This window comes from Schistocerca serialis, chromosome 6 (assembly GCF_023864345.2).
Source record: "Schistocerca serialis cubense isolate TAMUIC-IGC-003099 chromosome 6, iqSchSeri2.2, whole genome shotgun sequence".
NCBI classification, from domain to species: domain Eukaryota; kingdom Metazoa; phylum Arthropoda; class Insecta; order Orthoptera; family Acrididae; genus Schistocerca; species Schistocerca serialis.
In genome coordinates this window covers 391,683,121-391,702,715 of record NC_064643.1, presented here as the reverse complement: position 1 = coordinate 391,702,715, position 19,595 = coordinate 391,683,121, and the positions used below count along the sequence as shown (strand labels likewise).

The following is a 19,595-nucleotide window of genomic DNA, read 5'->3' as shown; positions in this document are numbered from 1 at the left end:
AATAATCAATTTTTGGCTTATTGATTACCCTCTTGAGCTCAGATTTAACAGATTTTATGTCCTGTTCAGTATTAACATTTAACAGAAGGAACTGCACATCATGGTCTGAGAGGCCATTGACTATTGGTTTTGTAATATAATTTTGTTCATTGGACTTTTCTATAAAGATATTATCAATAGCTGTTTGTGAGCAATTGGCTACCCTAGTGGGGAACTTTACAGTGGGAATTAAGTTGAATGACAGTGTTACTAACTCAAATAAGTTCTTATTGGGAGAGTCTTTAAGGAAATCTACATTGAAATCACCAGCAACCACTATTTCTTTGTTTTTAGTTGTTAAATGGGACAGTACAGCTTCAAGGTGGTTTATGAACAGATTAAAGTTACCTGCAGGTGCTCCAATACACTTAATATTATGAAGGATTTTTTGTGAAATTCTACTTCTGTTGCACATGCTTCCATATGCTGTTCTAAGCAAAATTTATTAACGTCCATGTTCTTAAGTTTATGACTGTTCCTGATGAATGTGGCAACTCCTCCTTTCTCCACTTCTGCTCTACAAAAGTGAGATGCTAACCTAAGCCCTGTAACACTTAAAAGTTCTATACCATTGGTCACATGATGTTCAGAGAGGTAGATTATGTCAGCTCGGTTTGAGGACTTTAATTCATCTCTGTAGATAATTAATTCATTAATTTTATTTCTCAGTTCTTGAATATTTTAATGCAATCAAGATAGCTGACATTTCACACTGACTGAGTTAAAATTGGGTACAGCTGAAAAAAATCTGCTGATTGTTGAAAATTCTTAACCAATAGCTGTTTATGCTGATGTAATAAGCTAGAGTTATGTTTTATGGTTTCTTTCTCAAACTGAAGGTTTGTCTCAGTCATAACCTCTCTTAAAATTTGGTTTCTTTCTGTCCTCCCTACTCTAAAAAAGGGTCTTTTCTGAACCCTATAACCACTCGTATTTTATCACTCGTGACATTGCCTGCCCCCTTTAACTTTCCTGCTATTTTCCCAGCCAGTTTACCCTCCCCTTTCCTGTTGAGGTGATATAATCCCACCTATTGAGAGCACCAACAGGAACCACACCAATTCGTAACCCTGCACCCGACATAAGCAGCCGTTCCAATTCCAAATTAACTCTCTTGACAGCATAGGTGGGGGTGGTGGGATCACTCATGGGAAAATTCCGGTAGTTGTGGGTGTTAGAGCTGTACCTTTTTTAGATTGAAGTCAGCTGATAGGTATTCCTGCTTAAGGGAAGTCTCTCTAAGAAAGAAGCCACTTTCTACAAAGCTTGGGTATCCGATTAATGAGGGAATTAGTATATTTCATCAAAATATACAAGGTATTAGAGATAAAGTTAGTGAACTGCTTATAGATGTTGACTCTGAAATTATTGGTATATCTGAACACTTCTTAAATAAGGAGATAATTCAGAGGCTTCCTTTACCAGGATACAGGTTGGCTGGCAGCTTTTCTAGGAGCTCTTTGCGGTGTGGGGAGTAGCCATGTATGTGAAAAACGGTATCCCATTTGAGTCAATTGATGTTTCAAAGTACTGCACTGAAAAGGTGTTTGAATGTTGTGCAGGTGTGGTTAAATTTAGTGGAGCTAAACTTCTTACTGTTGTTAGTTATAGATCCCCAGACTCCGATTTCACAACATTTTTGCTAAAGCTAGAGGAGGTTCTTGGTTCACTTTATAGGAAATACAAAAAGTTAGTTATATGTGGTGACTTCAATATTAATTGTATAAGTGATTGTGCAAGGAAAAGGATACTGGTAGACCTCCTTAATTCATATAATCTTATGCAAACCGTATTCTTTCCAACGAGAGTGCAAGAGAACAGTAGAACAACCATAGACAATATTTTTGTTCATTCGTCATTATTAGAAGGGCATTCTGTTAGCAAAAAGGTGAATGGCCTTTCAGATCATGATGCACAAATTTTAAGTCTAAAAGATTTTTGTGCTGCAACACATGTTAAATATAGTTACCAACTTTTTAGGAAAGCTGATTCAGTTGCTGTACAGACTTTTGTAAACCTTATCAAGGAACAAGAGTGGCAAGATGTTTATAGTGCTGATACAGTAGACGATAAATATAATGCTTTCCTCAAGACTTTTCTCGTGCTCTTTGAAAGTTGTTTTCCGTTAGAACGTTCAAAACAGGGTACTAGCACAAACAGGCAGCCTGGGTGGGTGACTAAAGGGATAAGAATATCTTGTAGAACAAAGTGGCAATTATATCAAAACGTTAGAAACAGTCAAAATCTAAATACAGCAGCCCATTACAAACAGTATTGTAAGGTGCTTAAAAAAATTATTAGGAAGGCAAAAAGTATGTGGTATGCAGATAGAATAGCTAAGTCTCAGGATAAAATTAAAACCACATGGTCAGTCGTAAAGGAAGTGGCTGGTCTGCAGAGACAGGTCGAGAATATAGAATCAGTGCGTAGTGGGGATGTCCGTGTTACTGATAAGTCACATATATGTACAGTACTTAATAATCACTTTCTGAATATAGCAGGTGAACTAAATAGAAACCTAGTCCCAACAGGGAATCATATAGCGCTCTTAGAAAAAAGTGTTCCGAGACTGTTACCTGAAATGCTCCTCCATGATACTGACAAGAGGGAGATTGAGTTAATAATTAAATCACTAAAGACCAAGAACTCTCATGGATATGACGGGGTATCTAGCAGAATACTGAAGTATTGTTCCACGTATGTTAGCTCAGTACTTAGCCATATCTGTAACTTCTCCTTTAGGAGTGGTCGGTTTCCTGACCGATTAAAGTACTCGGTAGTGAAGCCACTTTATAAAAAGGGAGACAGGGATAATGTTGACAATTATAGACCTATTTCTATGCCATCGGTGTTTGCTAAAGTTATCGAGAGGGTTGTATATACAAGGTTACTGCAGCATTTAAATTCACATAATTTGCTGTCAAATGTACAGTTTGGTTTTAGAAATGGCTTAACAACTGAAAATGCTATAGTCTCTTTTCTCTGTGAGGTTTTGGACGGATTAAATAAAAGGTTGCGAACGTTAGGTGTTTTCTTTGATTTAACAAAGGCTTTTGACTGTGTTGACCACAAAATATTACTGCAGAAGTTGGAACATTATGGAGTAAGGGGAGTAGCTTACAATTGGTTCGCCTCCTACTTTAAGAACAGAAAGCAGAAGGTAATCCTCCGCAATAATGAGAGTGGTAATGATGTTCAGTCCCAATGGGGCACTGTTAAATGGGGCGTTCCCCAAGGGTCGGTGCTGGGGCCACTGCTGTTTCTTATTTATGTAAATGATATGCCTTCTAGTATTACAGGTGATTCAAAAATATTTCTGTTTGCTGATGACACCACCTTGGTAGTGAAGGATCTTGTGTGTAATATTGAAACATTATCAAATAATGTAGTTCATGATATAAGTTCGTGGCTTGTGGAAAATAATTTGATCCTAAATCACAGTAAGACTCAGTTTTTACAGTTTCTAACCCACAATTCAACAAGAACTGACATTTTAATCAGACAGAATGGGCATGTTATAAGCGAGACGGAACAGTTCAAGTTCCTAGGCGTACGGATAGATAGTAAGCTGTTGTGGAAAGTCCATGTTCAGGATCTTGTTCAGAAACTAAATGCCGCTTTATTTACCATTAGAACAGTATCTGAAATAAGTGACATTTCAACACGAAAAGTAGTATACTTCGCATATTTTCATACGCTTATGTCATATGGTATTATTTTTTGGGGTAATTCTTCTGATTCAAAAAGGGTATTTTTGGCTCAAAAACGGGCTGTTCGAGCTATGTATGGTGTAAGTTCAAAAACCTCTTGTCGACCCCTATTCAATAGTCTGGGAATTTTGACATTGCCCTCACAGTATGTATTTTCTTTAATGTCGTTTGTTGTTAGCAATGTTAGCTTATTCCCAAGAGTTAGCAGCTTTCACTCAGTTAATACTAGGCAGAAATCAAATCTGCATGTGGAATGCACTTCCTTGACTCTTGTGCAGAAAGGAGTGCAGTATTCTGCTGCATCCATTTTCAATATGCTACCACAAGAACTCAAAAATCTTAGCAGTAGCCCAAACACTTTTAAGTCTAAACTGAAGAGTTTCCTCATGGCTCACTCCTTCTATTCTGTCGAGGAGCTCCTGGAAGAGCTAAAAAATTAAGCAAATTCCAGTGTTACATTCTTGATTTTCTTTATTTAAACTAACGACTTGTCGCCTGAATATGTTTCTTATATGTCATTTTATCTGTTTCTACAATCGTGTTATAATTTCATGTATTGACTCATTCCATGACCATGGAGACTTCTCCTAAATGTGGTCCCACGCAACAATAAATAAATAAATAAAAAATAAAAAAAGAGTTCAAATGAGGTCGGTCATGGCGATCAAGAACAGATACAAACTCACAAACAGCATGCTTCGATGCTGATGCAATCTTTGCCAGGTCACACTCTATACTGTACCCTGGAACTCTGTCAATACTATCACCTGGCCCACCAACTATAACGACGGTGTCTTCCGTAGTGAAATCTTTGCAAAGTTGTCCTTAGCGTAAGTTAGTTAAAGTTAGATTAAGTAGTATGTAAGCCTAGTGACCAAAAATTATTCATCATGTCGAAGAGAAGGAATAACTCCCGCAATTTCTACACGTCGAATGACAACAACCTTCATGCCAATTAAAAGCATGTCATGAATACTGAAGTTACATGTCGTCTGGAGTAAACAATGTCTATTTCATGTAGTACGAACATAACAAGCTTGTACCATGAACAATGCTGATTGAGAGTCTTCTTGTAACACAATATGTGAGTTATACATCCTTTCCTTAGTAATCAGATGGGCTTGTAGTCAAATAGATTCCTTCCTTCATTCCTAGAGGCGATGCTAAGCATAGTTAGACAAGCAGTGCATAGTGTATTTGAAGTAGATGCCGATGCTTTTCCACCTGCTTCATAAATAAATAACAAGCTCCCATGAATAATGTGAAAGGAATTATGTATTATGTTTTATATGTAAGGATTTGTGGTAAACATATGGATGTACTATATGTATATAAGGACGATAGATGTAACTGAGGTTACACATGTTTATTCTATAATATGAATGTAAATGAATCTATTATTTACAAACTAAACTGTTATGACTGTTTATGAAAATAATCAAATCTAATGTAGAGTTTTAACTATTCCCAAAATGAAACTCAATATCAAGTAAGTGTGAGTGAAATGTCAGTAATAATATGAAATACATGAATGTACTAAAATTGTAACTACATAAATAACAATTTGTTTAAACAGTAACAGCATACAAAAGCAGATACTTTAAGCAAAATAAGTGATTAATAGAGTTGGATGAAAACTAGGCAAGTAACCTGTGTAAAACTGATTTAAAAAAAAAAAAAAAAAAAAAAAAAAAATGAAGTGTTTTGATGCTTAGTACACTTGTGCAAACCTACAAAAATTTTTACTAAACTACATTCAACTCTGAATAAATGGAGAAGTGTTTTATAAGGAACTTACCTTATCGGTTGGTGCTGATTGATGAATTTCCTCTCTGCTGAATAAGCACGTTATGACGGGTAAAAAATGGGTCTCGGACCGTAAAATTGGAGGTCTTCTGTCATAGCATCGAAATTACCACAAGCACGCACACAATTTCCAAGAAACGAACAAATATTTGCGGTGGAATCCAAAGTGCAATACAAAACGACTTTGCTGTCTCACTCCACATGAAATGGACATGCATGAGTTAAAGGTATTCAGCAAGGACACAACCGTTAAAGACCCAGTGCCAGGCCGCCAACTACCTACTGCGCATGTGGGCACAATGATGAAAGAGACTTGACTGTATCAAGTGTTGTTGAATACGCGCAGTATTTGATATTTGTACCACATTTTTATAATCTGTTTTGCTTTCAATTATTTGTATACGTATATGTAGATATAATAGGGTAAAGCTGACATCTCCACTTAACATGACATAAGTCTATCCAAAAGACTGAGAAATAAAGGGCTTTGATCCTCCCACCACCCACAACAGTAATAGATAGCAACCAATTAATCATATGATGCTGCCTAACACTGTCCACCTCCACATAATGTCACAGTGTACAGTGGGGGCAGTTGTGTAACACCTAAACAACTAGCACCCAATATCCTATCTCTTTTTCATCTTTTCTCATTATTAGTTTGTATGAATGTCTTCTTTTACTCATTAGTAATAAGAAATTTGTACATTGCCACAGAAGATGGCAAAGATAGGCTTTTAATATTATCTTTGTAACAGGAGAGCAATGTCGGGAGAAAATAGAGGGAAACATTCCACGTGGGAAAAATATATCTAAAAACAGAGATGATGTAACTTACCAAGTGAAAGCGTTGGCATTTTGATAGACACACAAACACACACACAAAATTCAAGCTTTTGCAACCAACCGTTGCTTCATCAGGAAAGAGGGAAGGAGAGGGAAAGACGAAAGGATGTGGGTTTTAAGGGAGAGGGTAAGGAGTCATCCCAATCCCAGGAGTGGAAATACTTACCTTAGGGGGAAAAAAGGACAGGTATACACTCGCACGCGCGCACACACACACACACACACACACACACACACACACACACACACACACACACACACACATATCTCCACACATACACAGACACAAGCAGACATTTGTAAAGGCTATGTGTTTGTTTGTGTGTCTATCGTTTGGTAAGTCACATCATCTTTGTTTTAGATATATTTCTCCCACGTGGAATGTTTCCCTATATATATCATTTCAATCTCACTTGAGAGCACTTATATTTAAGATCTCACATAAAAATGGCATGTAATTTTTACTCATGCATCAACAATGTGTGTAGTAGATGCTATGTGTGCATAAAAATGCAAAAAAAATGTATATTAAAAATCATCATAACCACAAGAATATTTTTATTTATTATGCCAAAATATTCCAAGATCCCTTCATAAGCATGACTTTTGCCTGCAATCAGTAAGGTCCTAGTACCAGTTCGAATCAGGTTTGACGAAGTCCAAGTTCAGCACACAGTTTTAATCTGACAGGAAGTTTCAATGAATCACTTTTTTTGCACAACTAGACCTCACACTAATCAGTTTGATACTTCATTTGTGACCCCCAGAGTATTTCACAACGGCATGTTTGAATAAGCTCTTCTTCATTTACAAGCTGTGTCATGGGTATTTTGGCTGACAATCGTTCGGCCACCGTCAGGTGAGTGATTTGCACTGGAGAGGTTGCTAGTCGACATCACTGACTTTATTCCAAAAATAGGAACAAAAACATTTTCGCAAAGGCAGCTGCTACATGAGCGAACTCTGTCGAATCATGCTCTCTTCAAATACTGCTCCATCTATGGCACGCAGGCGATGCGTGATGTGGTACTATACTGCTCTCTATAGCGATGTGCAATCGCAGAGTTAAAATTTAGTATGTCAAAATTAATAAAATTAAATGTCACTAGGAATGCCATCAGTCATAAAATGTTTTCTTTTTGAAGAAATTAAATAAATCACTGGGTCTCACGCCTTGTCCAGCTGAAGGCCGCTGTCATGATTAATAAGATCTTGTGTTAAACATATTTCCCCTGATTTCTTAATAATCAAATTCCAGACGGACCTCCGTGAGGCCAATATTTCCATGGCAGAGTAATCTATGGAATGTGCTGAGGAGATACGGTGTTCCATTATGGCTAACTTACTGGCCTGTGAAAGGCGAGTGTGGCAATCATGTTCAATGTATCTTTCATGCGCTGTGTGCAACGTCTGATCAATGTACGCTTTGCCACACTGACAAGGTATTTTGTAGATTCCAGCCTTCTCCAATACCACACCGCCTTTGCTGAACCGAGGAGAGTGCAAGTCTTAGTAGGCGGGCAAAAGATTACTTTGAAATGATGTTTTCTAAAGATTATGCTCAATTCCAACAAAAGGCAGAAATGTCTCGGACTTGAACCATTCCTTCTCCTCTTGCTCTAGTGGGTGGTCATGTTTCTTCTTCCTTAAAGATGTGCTGATATGATCTGATTATCTTTGAACACTGATTGTAGATGTTCCAGCTCATTTGCAAGGCTGTCTCATCAGACACAACATATGCCCATGCACCAACATTCAGAGGACGTCCATAGTTTGTAACGGGTGGTGGCAGCTACACGCTCGCAAATACACATCTGCAAGTGTGCACTTATGGTAGACAGAATGTCCCAATGATCTAGCCACTTTCCAGACGACCAAAATGTCCTGAAATGGCAACAATCCTCCTGCACTTCCATCATAAATCCAATATTCTCGTGGATAGAATTCAGATGGTGCAAAAAGCATGACAGCTATTTTTCACCGTTCTTCCGCACTGGTCAGATGACATGCAGGAAGATGCATAGAACGTGATCGCCACATTCACCTTTCTCAGCCCAGTAAGTCAGCCATAGAGGAGCATTGTATCTCCATAGGACATTCCATGAATTACTCTACCATGGAACTCTTGGCCTCTACGGAAATCTTCTGGGATTTGATTATTAACAAATCGGTGGAAATACATTTAGAGCAAGATCTTATCGATCATGATGGCAGCTTTCCACTGGATAAGGTGTGATACCCAGTGACTTCTTTAATTTCTTCACAAAAGAAAAAATTTTATGACTGATGACATGTACAGTGACATTTAATTTTCTTAATTTTGACATTTGAATTTCAACACCACAAGTGCGCATTCTGACAGAGACCGCTCATTTAGTATCACATTATGCATGCACCCATGCACCATAGATGGAGCAGTATTCAAAGAGAGCACAAAACTCCAACAGTGGTCACTCATATAGCAGCTACCATTGCACATGCATCTTTGTACCTATTTTTGGTATAAAGGTAGTGACAGTGAAAAATAATCACCTGAAGACGGCTTAATGGTTGTCAGTCAAAATATTGGGCAGGAAGTTGACTTTACACAGCTGCAATCCTGAAACTTAATGGAATAAAAATGTAAATGTTTTTTCGTTCAATATTGTGTACCTCCAAAAGTTCTCGGCCAATTGCTTTGAAATTTTGACACAATATTGGATTCTAATAAGGGCGTGTTTTTAGGTACCTAACCCTTTAAAATATATATGTGTGTGTGAGGGGGAGGAGGGAGGGGGCACATGCGTTACATGTAAAGGGAAAACAAAATTCTCAAAATCTATCTTTTTGATTTATTTCAAATTTTAACATTTTACAGTAAAACACATTTAAACACACACAGACTATATATTTTTATGTACACTGAAGAGCCAAAGAAACTGGTACACCTGCCTAATATTGTGTAGGGCCCCCGCGAGCATGTGGAAGTGTCACAACACATTGTGGCATGGACTCAACTTATGTCTCAAGTAGTGCTGGAGAGAACTGACACCTGAATCCTACAGGGCTGTCTATAAACCTGTAAGAGTACAAGGAGCTGGAGATCTCTCCTAAACAGCACGTTGCAAGGCATCCCAGATGTGATCAATAATGTTCATGTCTGGGGAGTTTGGTGGCCAATGGAAGTGTTTAAACTCAGAAGTGAGTTCCTGGAGCAACTCTGTAGCAATTCTGGACATGTGGAGTGTCGCATTGTCCTGCTGGAATTGCCCAAGTCCGTCGGAATGCGCAATGGATGTGAATGGATGCAGACGATCAGACAGGACACTTACGTACATGTCATCTGTCAAAGTTGTATCTAGACGTATCAGGGGGTCCCATATCACTCCAACTGCACACACCCCACATTACAGAGCCTCCACCAGCTTGAAATGTTCCCTGCTGACATGCAGGGTTCATGGATTCACGAGGTTGTCTCCATACCCATTAACGGCCATTTGCTCAATACAATCTGAAAGGAGACTCCTCCAACCAGGGTAACAGGTTTCTAGTCATCAACAGCCCAATGCCACTGTTGACACGCCCAGGCAAGGTGTAAAGCTTTATGTCGTACAGTCATAAAGGGTACATGAGTGGGCCTTCGGCTCCAAAAGCCGATATCAGTGATGTTTTATTGAATGGTTCACAGGCCAACACTTGATGGCCCAGCATTGAAATCTGCAGCAATTTGCAGAAGGGTTGCACTTCTGTCACACTGAACAATTCTCTCCAGTTATCATTTGCCCTCTTCTTCCAGGATCTTTTTCCGACTGCAGCGGTGTTGGAGATTTGATGTTTTACCGAATTCCTGATATTCACGGTACATTTGTGAAATGGTCATATGGGAACATCCGCACTTCATCACTACCTCAGAGAGGCTGTGTTTCATCGCTCATGTGCCAACTATCTAACAAATGCGCCACACACTTACCGTCTTATATAGGTGTTGCCGACCGCAGTGCCATATTCTGCCTGTTTACATACCTCTGCATTTGAATAGGCATGCCTATGCCAGTTTCTTTGGCACTTCTGTGTACAACACTACTACGGAATCTGAATTTGCAAGAACAACACACAAGGCTCAAGGTCATGGAGAGTGGGTAAGAGGAGATGGAGAGAGGGATGGGAGAAAATAGACATAGGAAATTGGAAGGAGGAGATGGACAGAGAGAGGGGGCAGGAGAAGATGGAGAGAAAGAGGGGGAGGGAAAGATGGACAGAAAATGGGGGGGGGGGGGGAGGAGGTAATGGACTGAAAAATTGGGGGTGGTGGATGTGAGCGGGGTAGGAGTAGATGGATAAAGAAAAGAGGAGGGAGAGATGGACAGAGGCAGGGCAGAGAGAAGGAGATTAGGACATATATCCGATTACCATACATATTAGAAACACATGCTTTCTCTTTTTTTTTCTTTCCTTTCCATTTAAGCAAACTGACCCACAGCAAAGCATGGCAGGGTACAGCTAGTTCAGAATAATACACTCAATCTTTCAACGGCTATCTCCACCATTGTCATCAGGAATAAAATACCTCATTTGTCCATTTCCCACTCTTCATCTGGCTATGCAGTTTCAAGCCAAAATTTTCTCTCAAGTCGCTAATTAATTTTTGTAATTACATGACTACTTTCAAGCAATTAAACTCTTTTTTGCAAAACTAGGTCTCATCATGGTAAATTTGATAGCCCATTTGTTCATTTGGCTATGAAAATTGGGACAAAAATCAATAGTATAATTTTGCCTAAAATCACCAGTTATGTTTTCCTTAATTGCCTGGATTACCTTCAAGAAAGCAAATACTTTTTCACAAAATTAGGCCTCACGCTGGTACATCTGATATCCCATCTGCTTATTTGCCTATGAAAATTTGGGCAAAAATCCATTGTGTAATTTACAGGTGTTCAAATCTAAAAAAAATATTACACAGTTGTTGGTTTTCGAAAACTGGGAAAGATGAAACACATTCTAAAAGCAAATAATCTTCACTTTCATTTCGACTCCAGTCCTCCTCATATATTGCCTTTCAATCTGTATACTAAACTGTCTTTAGTTTTTCTTCTCCTACAATTATGTCCCTTGCTTTTTCCAATACTTTGTCTGTTAGTTTCTCTGCATTAATAATGAAAAGTATTAGCATCAAACAACACCCTTGTCTAATACCTGTATTGTAAATTTCCTTATCATAAATCTTTACACTAACGTTACGTCTTGTATATGATTCCTTTACCAGTCTTCTGTCCTTCCAGTCTACACTAACGTATTTCATGTGTTTCTGGAGGATAATCCAGTCAAGTCTGACTAACAAAAAAATGACAATAATTTAGATCCTCCAACCCATCCACAAGTGGCTGAGTAGCATACCTTTTCTGTCTAAGCAAACAGTACCAAAGACCCAAACACAGACCAAAAGCTTTCCTACATGATATTAAATTCCCCCAAAGCAAGAATCTTCAACTGCTACCATTACCCTTCTGAGCTTCAATCCAATTTTGTTCCTTCTACTAATCATGGCACTACAAACCCTCCTACAAAAAGAAACCCAGACAAGCATGAAAAACAATTAACACAATTAATTACCACATTTTACACATCTCATCTTTTCCCCAATAAGTCTGTCGTTTAAATAACCTACCCATTCTTTTTTGTCGCTGCATAGCCTCTCCAGAAAAACAGCATTCATTAAAATGTTTCTCTGGAAGGAATGTGAACCAGCATGGGAAACACCACAATATTGCTAAGAAAGGACTCTACAACAACTCTTCTAAACAAATTTTGTAGATCAGCAGCCTTCATACAAAAGTAATATGCATAACTAATCGAATACAAAAAATAAATAAACCAAATGACAGCTATGGCACATACACAAAGCAGACATGCAAACAAAACATGCCCATGGCATCCACAACTGAAATATAAAACCACATCATCATTTCACACCGGAAATAATATATTAGTACTTTTCATCCTTTGAGATTCCGAAATGCTCCCCATAACATCATCCGATATGTTGCCTCTAGTTTCACAGGATGACATGTTGGTGTTACAGAAGTGTGTGATTCCACCCAGCTGCTTTGATCCATGACGCCATCAAGATGGTGGGCACACCTACTTCCAGCATACACAATATGGCAACCATAATGTCACTACATATATACGTGAACAAAATTAAAAACAGCACGAGAATATTTCACTCCAGCAATAAAATGAAACTAATGGGACAACCACTGGCAGTAAGGGGTTTAAGACAGGGACAAGCTAAATATACAACAATAAGAAAAACAAGACCACCCCAAAACAAGTATTATACAACTAAACACGAAAAATTCCCAACATTCAGCCTAATGCTACAAACATAAAAACTACAGGAATCATACATTTCACTTTACTAACATAGCTCAAAAATAGCTCTAAGTACCAAAAAACCAATATACACAACTCTAAAACATTGATTAGCAAATTTCTCTTGACCTATATAGCTCAAACAAAGCCACGGATGCCTAGAACCCAAACACAACTCAAAAATTCCAATGTCACAATTTTCACATAACCTACATAGCTCTAATGAAGCTAACAATACCAAAACCCCACACACAAATTGAACCCCCCCCCCCCCCCCCCGCACACACACACACACACACACACACACACACACACAAAAATCCACTTGACCAACTGAAATGCAAACAAAAAACTTTGACACTGAAACAACTATAAATAATGCACTAACATCCAAACAAAACAAAAATTACTTGTCAAATAAGCCACCAGTGACTACACCTACATTGTCCCTCGCTACACACATCCTACACTTCGCACAACCAGTATACACTTCCCTACAGAAAGAAAACCAATGCAACCCATCTCAAACACTCATTCCTGTCTTATGTGCACAAAAATGTAAACACTAACAAAAGTAATATGTAAGTAAAGCAATCTCTCTGTTGGCCAACTTAGATTTCTCGAAACAGGTCCCTCGTAGTATAGCTTGCCAAACATTGTCACAGTGACAACGCCACATGTACAGGACACTGATGTGAGAAGCCGGAGCCATAGTCAACTTCATAATCTCATTACCCACATGACACCTCATGAAGTCTGCAATCAAGCCAAACCCTTGCAAAAACCTTACGGTCATCGTCATACCATTGACCAGTGTGGAGTGGACACTAAATTTTTCCATCTTCCCCATGGCTAACAATAAACAAAACTCCTTTACATTTTGGATAGGAAAAAATCCACACTAATCATATCTAATGCAAAAATGAATGCATAAACCCACCAAACAATAAATTAACTCACTGGTGATACAGCACACTCTTCCAAAACGTCACGCAGCACAGCATACTCACGTCGCGGGTCAAAGCAGATAAGTGGCATCGAGCACTTCCCTTGACCTGACATGTTGCCAATATTTGATAAGTACCACTGTACTTGTGTCCCTTGTAAAGTTTAGGGCAGCTACCTACTAATAAGTAGGCCTTTAAGCTATTAAAAATCTCGGCAATAGTTATAAAATGGTCCTTCCTTAGATTTTTATCAAATTAAGTATGATATATGTACCTAATATGCACCAGGATACCCACTGGAGGCTTGTCTATTGTGTAATATATGTTCTCTGAATGTTTTTCAACTGCCTGGGACTTGTGTGCTGAAGATCAATACAAAAACTTTTACAATGAGATGAAAACCCAACAGATTTCACAGCAGTTAATGTGGACAAAACACGCAAGTTCATTTCAAATACCAGTAGCAACAGTATGCCTAACAAGGGACATTTCAAATCTGAGTACAGAAACTTTTAGCAAAACTTAATATGAAAACTGATATGTCTGAGCAGCAAGCTTTGAGTGCAGAGCATGTGTATGTTTTTGCTCCAGGTTATGAAAACATTTGATTAGCCGACAGTGCTGTGTCAAAACATATGATGTCACACAAAGAGTGATTCAACACATTTAAGCCAATTTCATCGGATGACTCGTTTCATCAAATTCGAGACAACTTGATCATCAAAGCAGAAGGCATTGGATCAACTGAAGTATTGTCATTAGTTGAACACAAACTGCAACCTCACACTTTGGAAAACATTTTATAGATTCCTAAGCTAAAGAAAAATTTATTTTCAGTGGGATCAGTCACAAAAAGAGGAATGAAAGTTATTTTCGATGACAACAGACTACCAGTTCGCAGTTCAGGTCTAATTGCAGCACGAATTAAGATGGACAATCAGTGTTATCACATGTTGTTTAAATGTCCAGGTGTATTACAGGCAAATCTTGCTTCCCTGAATTCCACCATGATCTGGAATGACAGACTTGGGCACATTCATTTTAGTGGTCTCAAGAATATGGCTGGTCTGAACTTAATACCTGGTTTCAATATGAAGAAAGTTGAAAATCTTCATTGTGAACCATGTCAGTATGGCAAGATGAAAAAAAATCTTTTAATTCAAACTTGGAATTAAGATCAAGTTCCTGGTGAATTTATTCGTGTAGATTTGAGTGGATGGATGAGAAAACGATTTCTTGGAGGTGCACAATTGAACACAGTTTTCAAGGATAATTGCACTTCATACAGGTTCATGTATTTCCTTAAAAGTGAGCACGATACTTTCCCTGTATTTTTGGAATTTCAGAGACTGATTGAAAGACAAACTGAAAACAAAATCAAAGTTCCAAGAAGTGACAATGGAACTGAATTCATAAATAAGCAATTTGAAGATTATTTCAAGCAAAATGGTATAATATATGAGAAAACAAGGCCCTATACACCACAGCAGAATGGCCAAATTGAACAAGAAAACAGGTCAATTTCTGTGTGCACGCACTATGTTATTAAGTGCTGACTTGTCTCACGAACTGTGGGCAGACGCAGTAAACTGTGCAGCATATATCTTAAATTGCCGACCATGTAAAGCAAACGACAATGTTACGACTCCTTCTTTAGGACACATGTGGAAGTTTGGATCAGCAGCATACATACACATTTCTGATAAATTGAGATCAAAATGGGATAGTAAATCAAAGAAATTGATCATGGTTGGCTATAATGGGTATAGTATCAATTATCGCCTCTACAATTCTAATTAAAAAGAAAAATTACAATCTCCTGCAATTTCTCTTTCAATGAAGAACAAACCTATAGCTTAAACATAGAACAGAGATATACTGGGAGACCATGCTGCAGAAGATGTGCAGGAGAAATCTGAAGAGGATGATAATGGTGAAAAAATGAAAGAAAATTAAAAAGATATTCGGGAGGAATCTGAAGAGGATGATACTGGTGAACAAATTAAAGAAAATCAAAGGATGAATCTGAGAGACCGCTCTAATCTGCGAGCACCTGCTCGTTTTCAGGACCAAGATACAGCTTGTTCTGCACTTATCTTTGAACCTCAAACTTTCAAAGAAGCAATGGCATTGAAAGAGTCATCAAAGAGAAAACAAGCAATGGAAGAGTAAACGACATCCTCGAAGAAGATCAGAACTTGGGATCTAGTCCCATTACCACACAACTGCAAGGCAGTTGGATGTAAGTGGGTCTATCGTATGAAGCAGAATTTTGAGGGAAAAACTGACCGCTTTAAAGCTAGATTATGGCAAAAGGTAATTCACAATGAAAAGGCATTGATTATGAAGATACATTCTCTCCTGTGGTCCGATATGATTCAATCAGGGTTTTATTAGCCATAGCAGCTTCACAAGATATGGAAATTAGGCAGTTTGATGTTAAGACTGCATTCAGCAACCAAAAGGTTTTGTAGTAGAAGGCTCAAATAATGTTCACATTGTAGGAATCAAAAATTTGTAGTTTCTGACAATGGTTGGATTTGTGCAACTGAATGTAGAAAAATGTGTTTTCCATGCTTTAACAGATGACACTGATGTTTACCTGGCACTATATATGGATGATAGCTTGCTTATTTGTAAGTCTCCAAAAATACTGGAAAATGTTTTGACAGCACAGTGATCAATGTTTGAAATTACTGTGGGCAATAGAAAATACTTCTGTGGATTTGAAATTGAACAAAACCCTTCTACAAAAGAAATCTATAGAGGTCAGCAAAGATACATCTTGTTTACTTCAGTAGATCAACATGGATGATTCAAAACCAAACTCCACTTCTTTTGATGTTGGAACCATGTTGCGCAGTGGGCAGTCTCCTGCAGACCAACATGAGGTAAAGGAGATGGGAAGCAAACCTTATTAGCAGGCAGTCGGCAGCTTAATGTTTGCAGCAACTGTCTCATGGCCAGACATCATGTTTGCTGCGAGCATGGTGAGTGGATTTTTACATAATCCAGGTCTTGATCATTGGCATGCTGTTAAAAGGATTATGAAGTATCTATAGGGGACCAGGCACCTGACCGTAAGGTACAAAGTTGGCTCTACTGGACTGGTGGTCTACTCAGATGTCAACTTTGCTGATGACTGTGACACTCGTCTGCAACAACAGGCTATGTGAGCTTGTTAGCAGGTGCGCCTGTGACATGGTGTTCATGTTGGCAGAAATGTGTCAGAAAATCAACAACAGATGCCGAATACATAGCAGCTTCAGTTTCTGCTCCTAAAGTTGTTTGATTGTGTGGTTTTCTCAGTGAACTTAGTTTTCAGTTAGACATAATTAAAGTTAGACATAATTAAAGACCCATCTCAAAAATGAGTTTCCTCCAGGCCTGAAAAATAGTTGTCAACTCCGGCTGTCAATTCCATGTTGACAATCAAAGTGCTGTTCACCTGACTAAAGGTACAGAACATCACAAACACACCAAGCGCATTGACATTAAAGCCATTATATACATGAACATATTGAAAATAATGAGATTGTAGTCTATTATGTTTATTCTGATAAACAATTGGCAGATTTCTTCACAAAATCTTTAACTATAGACAAATTGATACAAAACAGGAAAGCTCCGTCAATGAGGTCAAAACAAACTCAATAAAACAAGAGTGGGAGTTGGGAGTGTTGGCAAGAGTGGGCCTCTTGTATTGAGTTTTGTTTTATTGTTACAGTTACAGTGTTAACTTTTGGTTGCAATAAAGAAAGGAGCAATAAGTTACTCTTACTCCAATATACCGTATTTCGCTCTGAGACATAATTAAAGACCCATCTCAAAAATGAGTTTCCTCCAGGCCTGAAAAATAGTTGTCAACTCCGGCTGTCAATTCTTTGTTTGAAGTGAATCTTCATTCACAAATAAAAATTTACAGTTTTGGCAAGAGATGGAAGTCTGACGGAGCCATATCAGGTGAATAAGGTAGGTGTGGCCAAACCTTAGTTCATGTAATTTTGCCATGGCGACAGCACGTTTTTGATCCAGCATCAAGAGTCCTGGCACCCACCTTGCAGATAATTTTTTCATTTCTACTTCCTCAGTTAAAATGTAATACACCCTTTCAGATGACATCTGGCAAGCATGAGCAATTTCACACACTTTGAATCAGCAATCCTCATGACCATTTTGTGCACTTTTGCAATGATTTCTGGAGTAATGACACATCTTACCCGACCACTCTGCAGATCATCATCTGAGCTCTACTGACCAAATTCATTTGTCCACTCGACAACATCTGAATACGAAGGAGCAGAGGCCCCCAGTGTACTCTGGAAATTGGCATGAATGTCCTTTGCTTTCATACCTATCTTTACAAAGTACCTAATCACTGCTTGAATCTTGATTTTTTCCACCTTCGCAAATCACTATGCGGGAACAACAACACAGCCACGTCACCGTCACTGCTCTGTTCCAAGAACTCTGACGTGGCATGTGTCTACAGGCAACAGTCCAATGGATATCACTTGAACAACTGGTTGCGCTAGCACTGACCTCACGTGGTGATTCCGAGAACTTTTCAAACGACCCTCATACATTAAGTATGAGATATGTACCTAATATACACCATGATACCCATTGGAGACTATTCTATTGTGTAATATATGTTTTCTGAATTTATCTTCGTTTTAGTTTTTACCATCAAAAGTGTGTTAAATATGACAAAGCATATTAAATACGGCACAGACAGACATGTGATTACACTACAGGAAAATATGTACCAACAATCTTTGTTTCACATTCACTTTGAGTGGCTTCATCAAATCAGAACCAAACCATCACCTTCCAACCTAACTTTGATCTCTGGTTACACAACAGATCGGACTGCTACCACAACCTAGATTTTAGGGAGGTGGGGTGGGGGAGCACTATAAAATTTGATCTCCACATAACTGTTATATGCAGAAATATAGCCACAGCTGTCTCAGTTTACTCTGCTTAATGAACAAAATAAGATACTGTACATGAAATGAAATTTTGTATATGAGCTGCTGAAAGGAGAATGTGCTCCTCTTGGAACAATCTTATATAATACGCAGTAAACTGATATAAATTTAAATGTATAATACATTAATGTACAGTTCAATTCACAATTAAGTTACTTCACAATCCTTAATTAGCAGAGTTAGTAATATAGTATCAGGATGATATTGCAAATACACAGGAATGTTTTAATTGATAGTCACTGAAACATGAATACTGATGAACGCAGCAGTTATCCCAATGCTGCAATCAGTACCATTAAGTAACAGAAACGCACAAAGATTTCAAATAAAGTCAACCATCAAACTCACATCATCAGCATGATTAACAGATGCTCCTTCTGTCAGCAGGATTCGCACAACATCATGATGTCCACCAGCTGCTGCCAACAGCAGTGCTGTCTCACCCTCAGGCCCTTGCTTATTGACACTTGCTCCATGCTGCAGTAGTAACTGCACAGTTGGCACTTGGCCATAAGAACTTGCCCACATCAGGGCTGTTAGACCATTAGTATCTGCAGCATCCACATCTGCTTCTGTCAATAATATTGTGCGTTAGCATAATACAGAGAGTGCATTGAGCTTACTATGTTACCAGTCACAGATAATTATTTCATAACATGAATTTATCACAAAGCAAGTATCCTTTTCTACATGTGACTATGAAAAGGTTATATTCAAAGTAAATTACTAATACTTGTTCACAAACAGCATCACACTTTGGCAAAATCACAGTTGAGTACCACTTAGCGTCTTCCAATGGATATGTAAGTAATTTTCAAGACATGCAATAGACAAAGAACACATATTTTGAAAATTCTGCTCCCAAAAGATCTGGCAATGAGAAATGCCTGTTACTACTT

At 38.3% G+C, this 19,595-nt stretch overlaps 1 protein-coding gene across 2 annotated transcripts in view; it reads right to left on the bottom strand.

The window, feature by feature from the left end:
* Positions 1-19,595, bottom strand: part of LOC126484064 (ankyrin repeat family A protein 2-like) — a 48,794-nt gene that overhangs the window by 28,339 nt on the left and 860 nt on the right. For both annotated transcript variants that reach the window (XM_050107426.1, XM_050107425.1), the window contains exon 3: positions 19,045-19,268. In XM_050107426.1, coding sequence (XP_049963383.1) covers positions 19,045-19,268 — 224 coding nt within the window. The remainder of the gene's footprint in view (positions 1-19,044; positions 19,269-19,595) is intronic.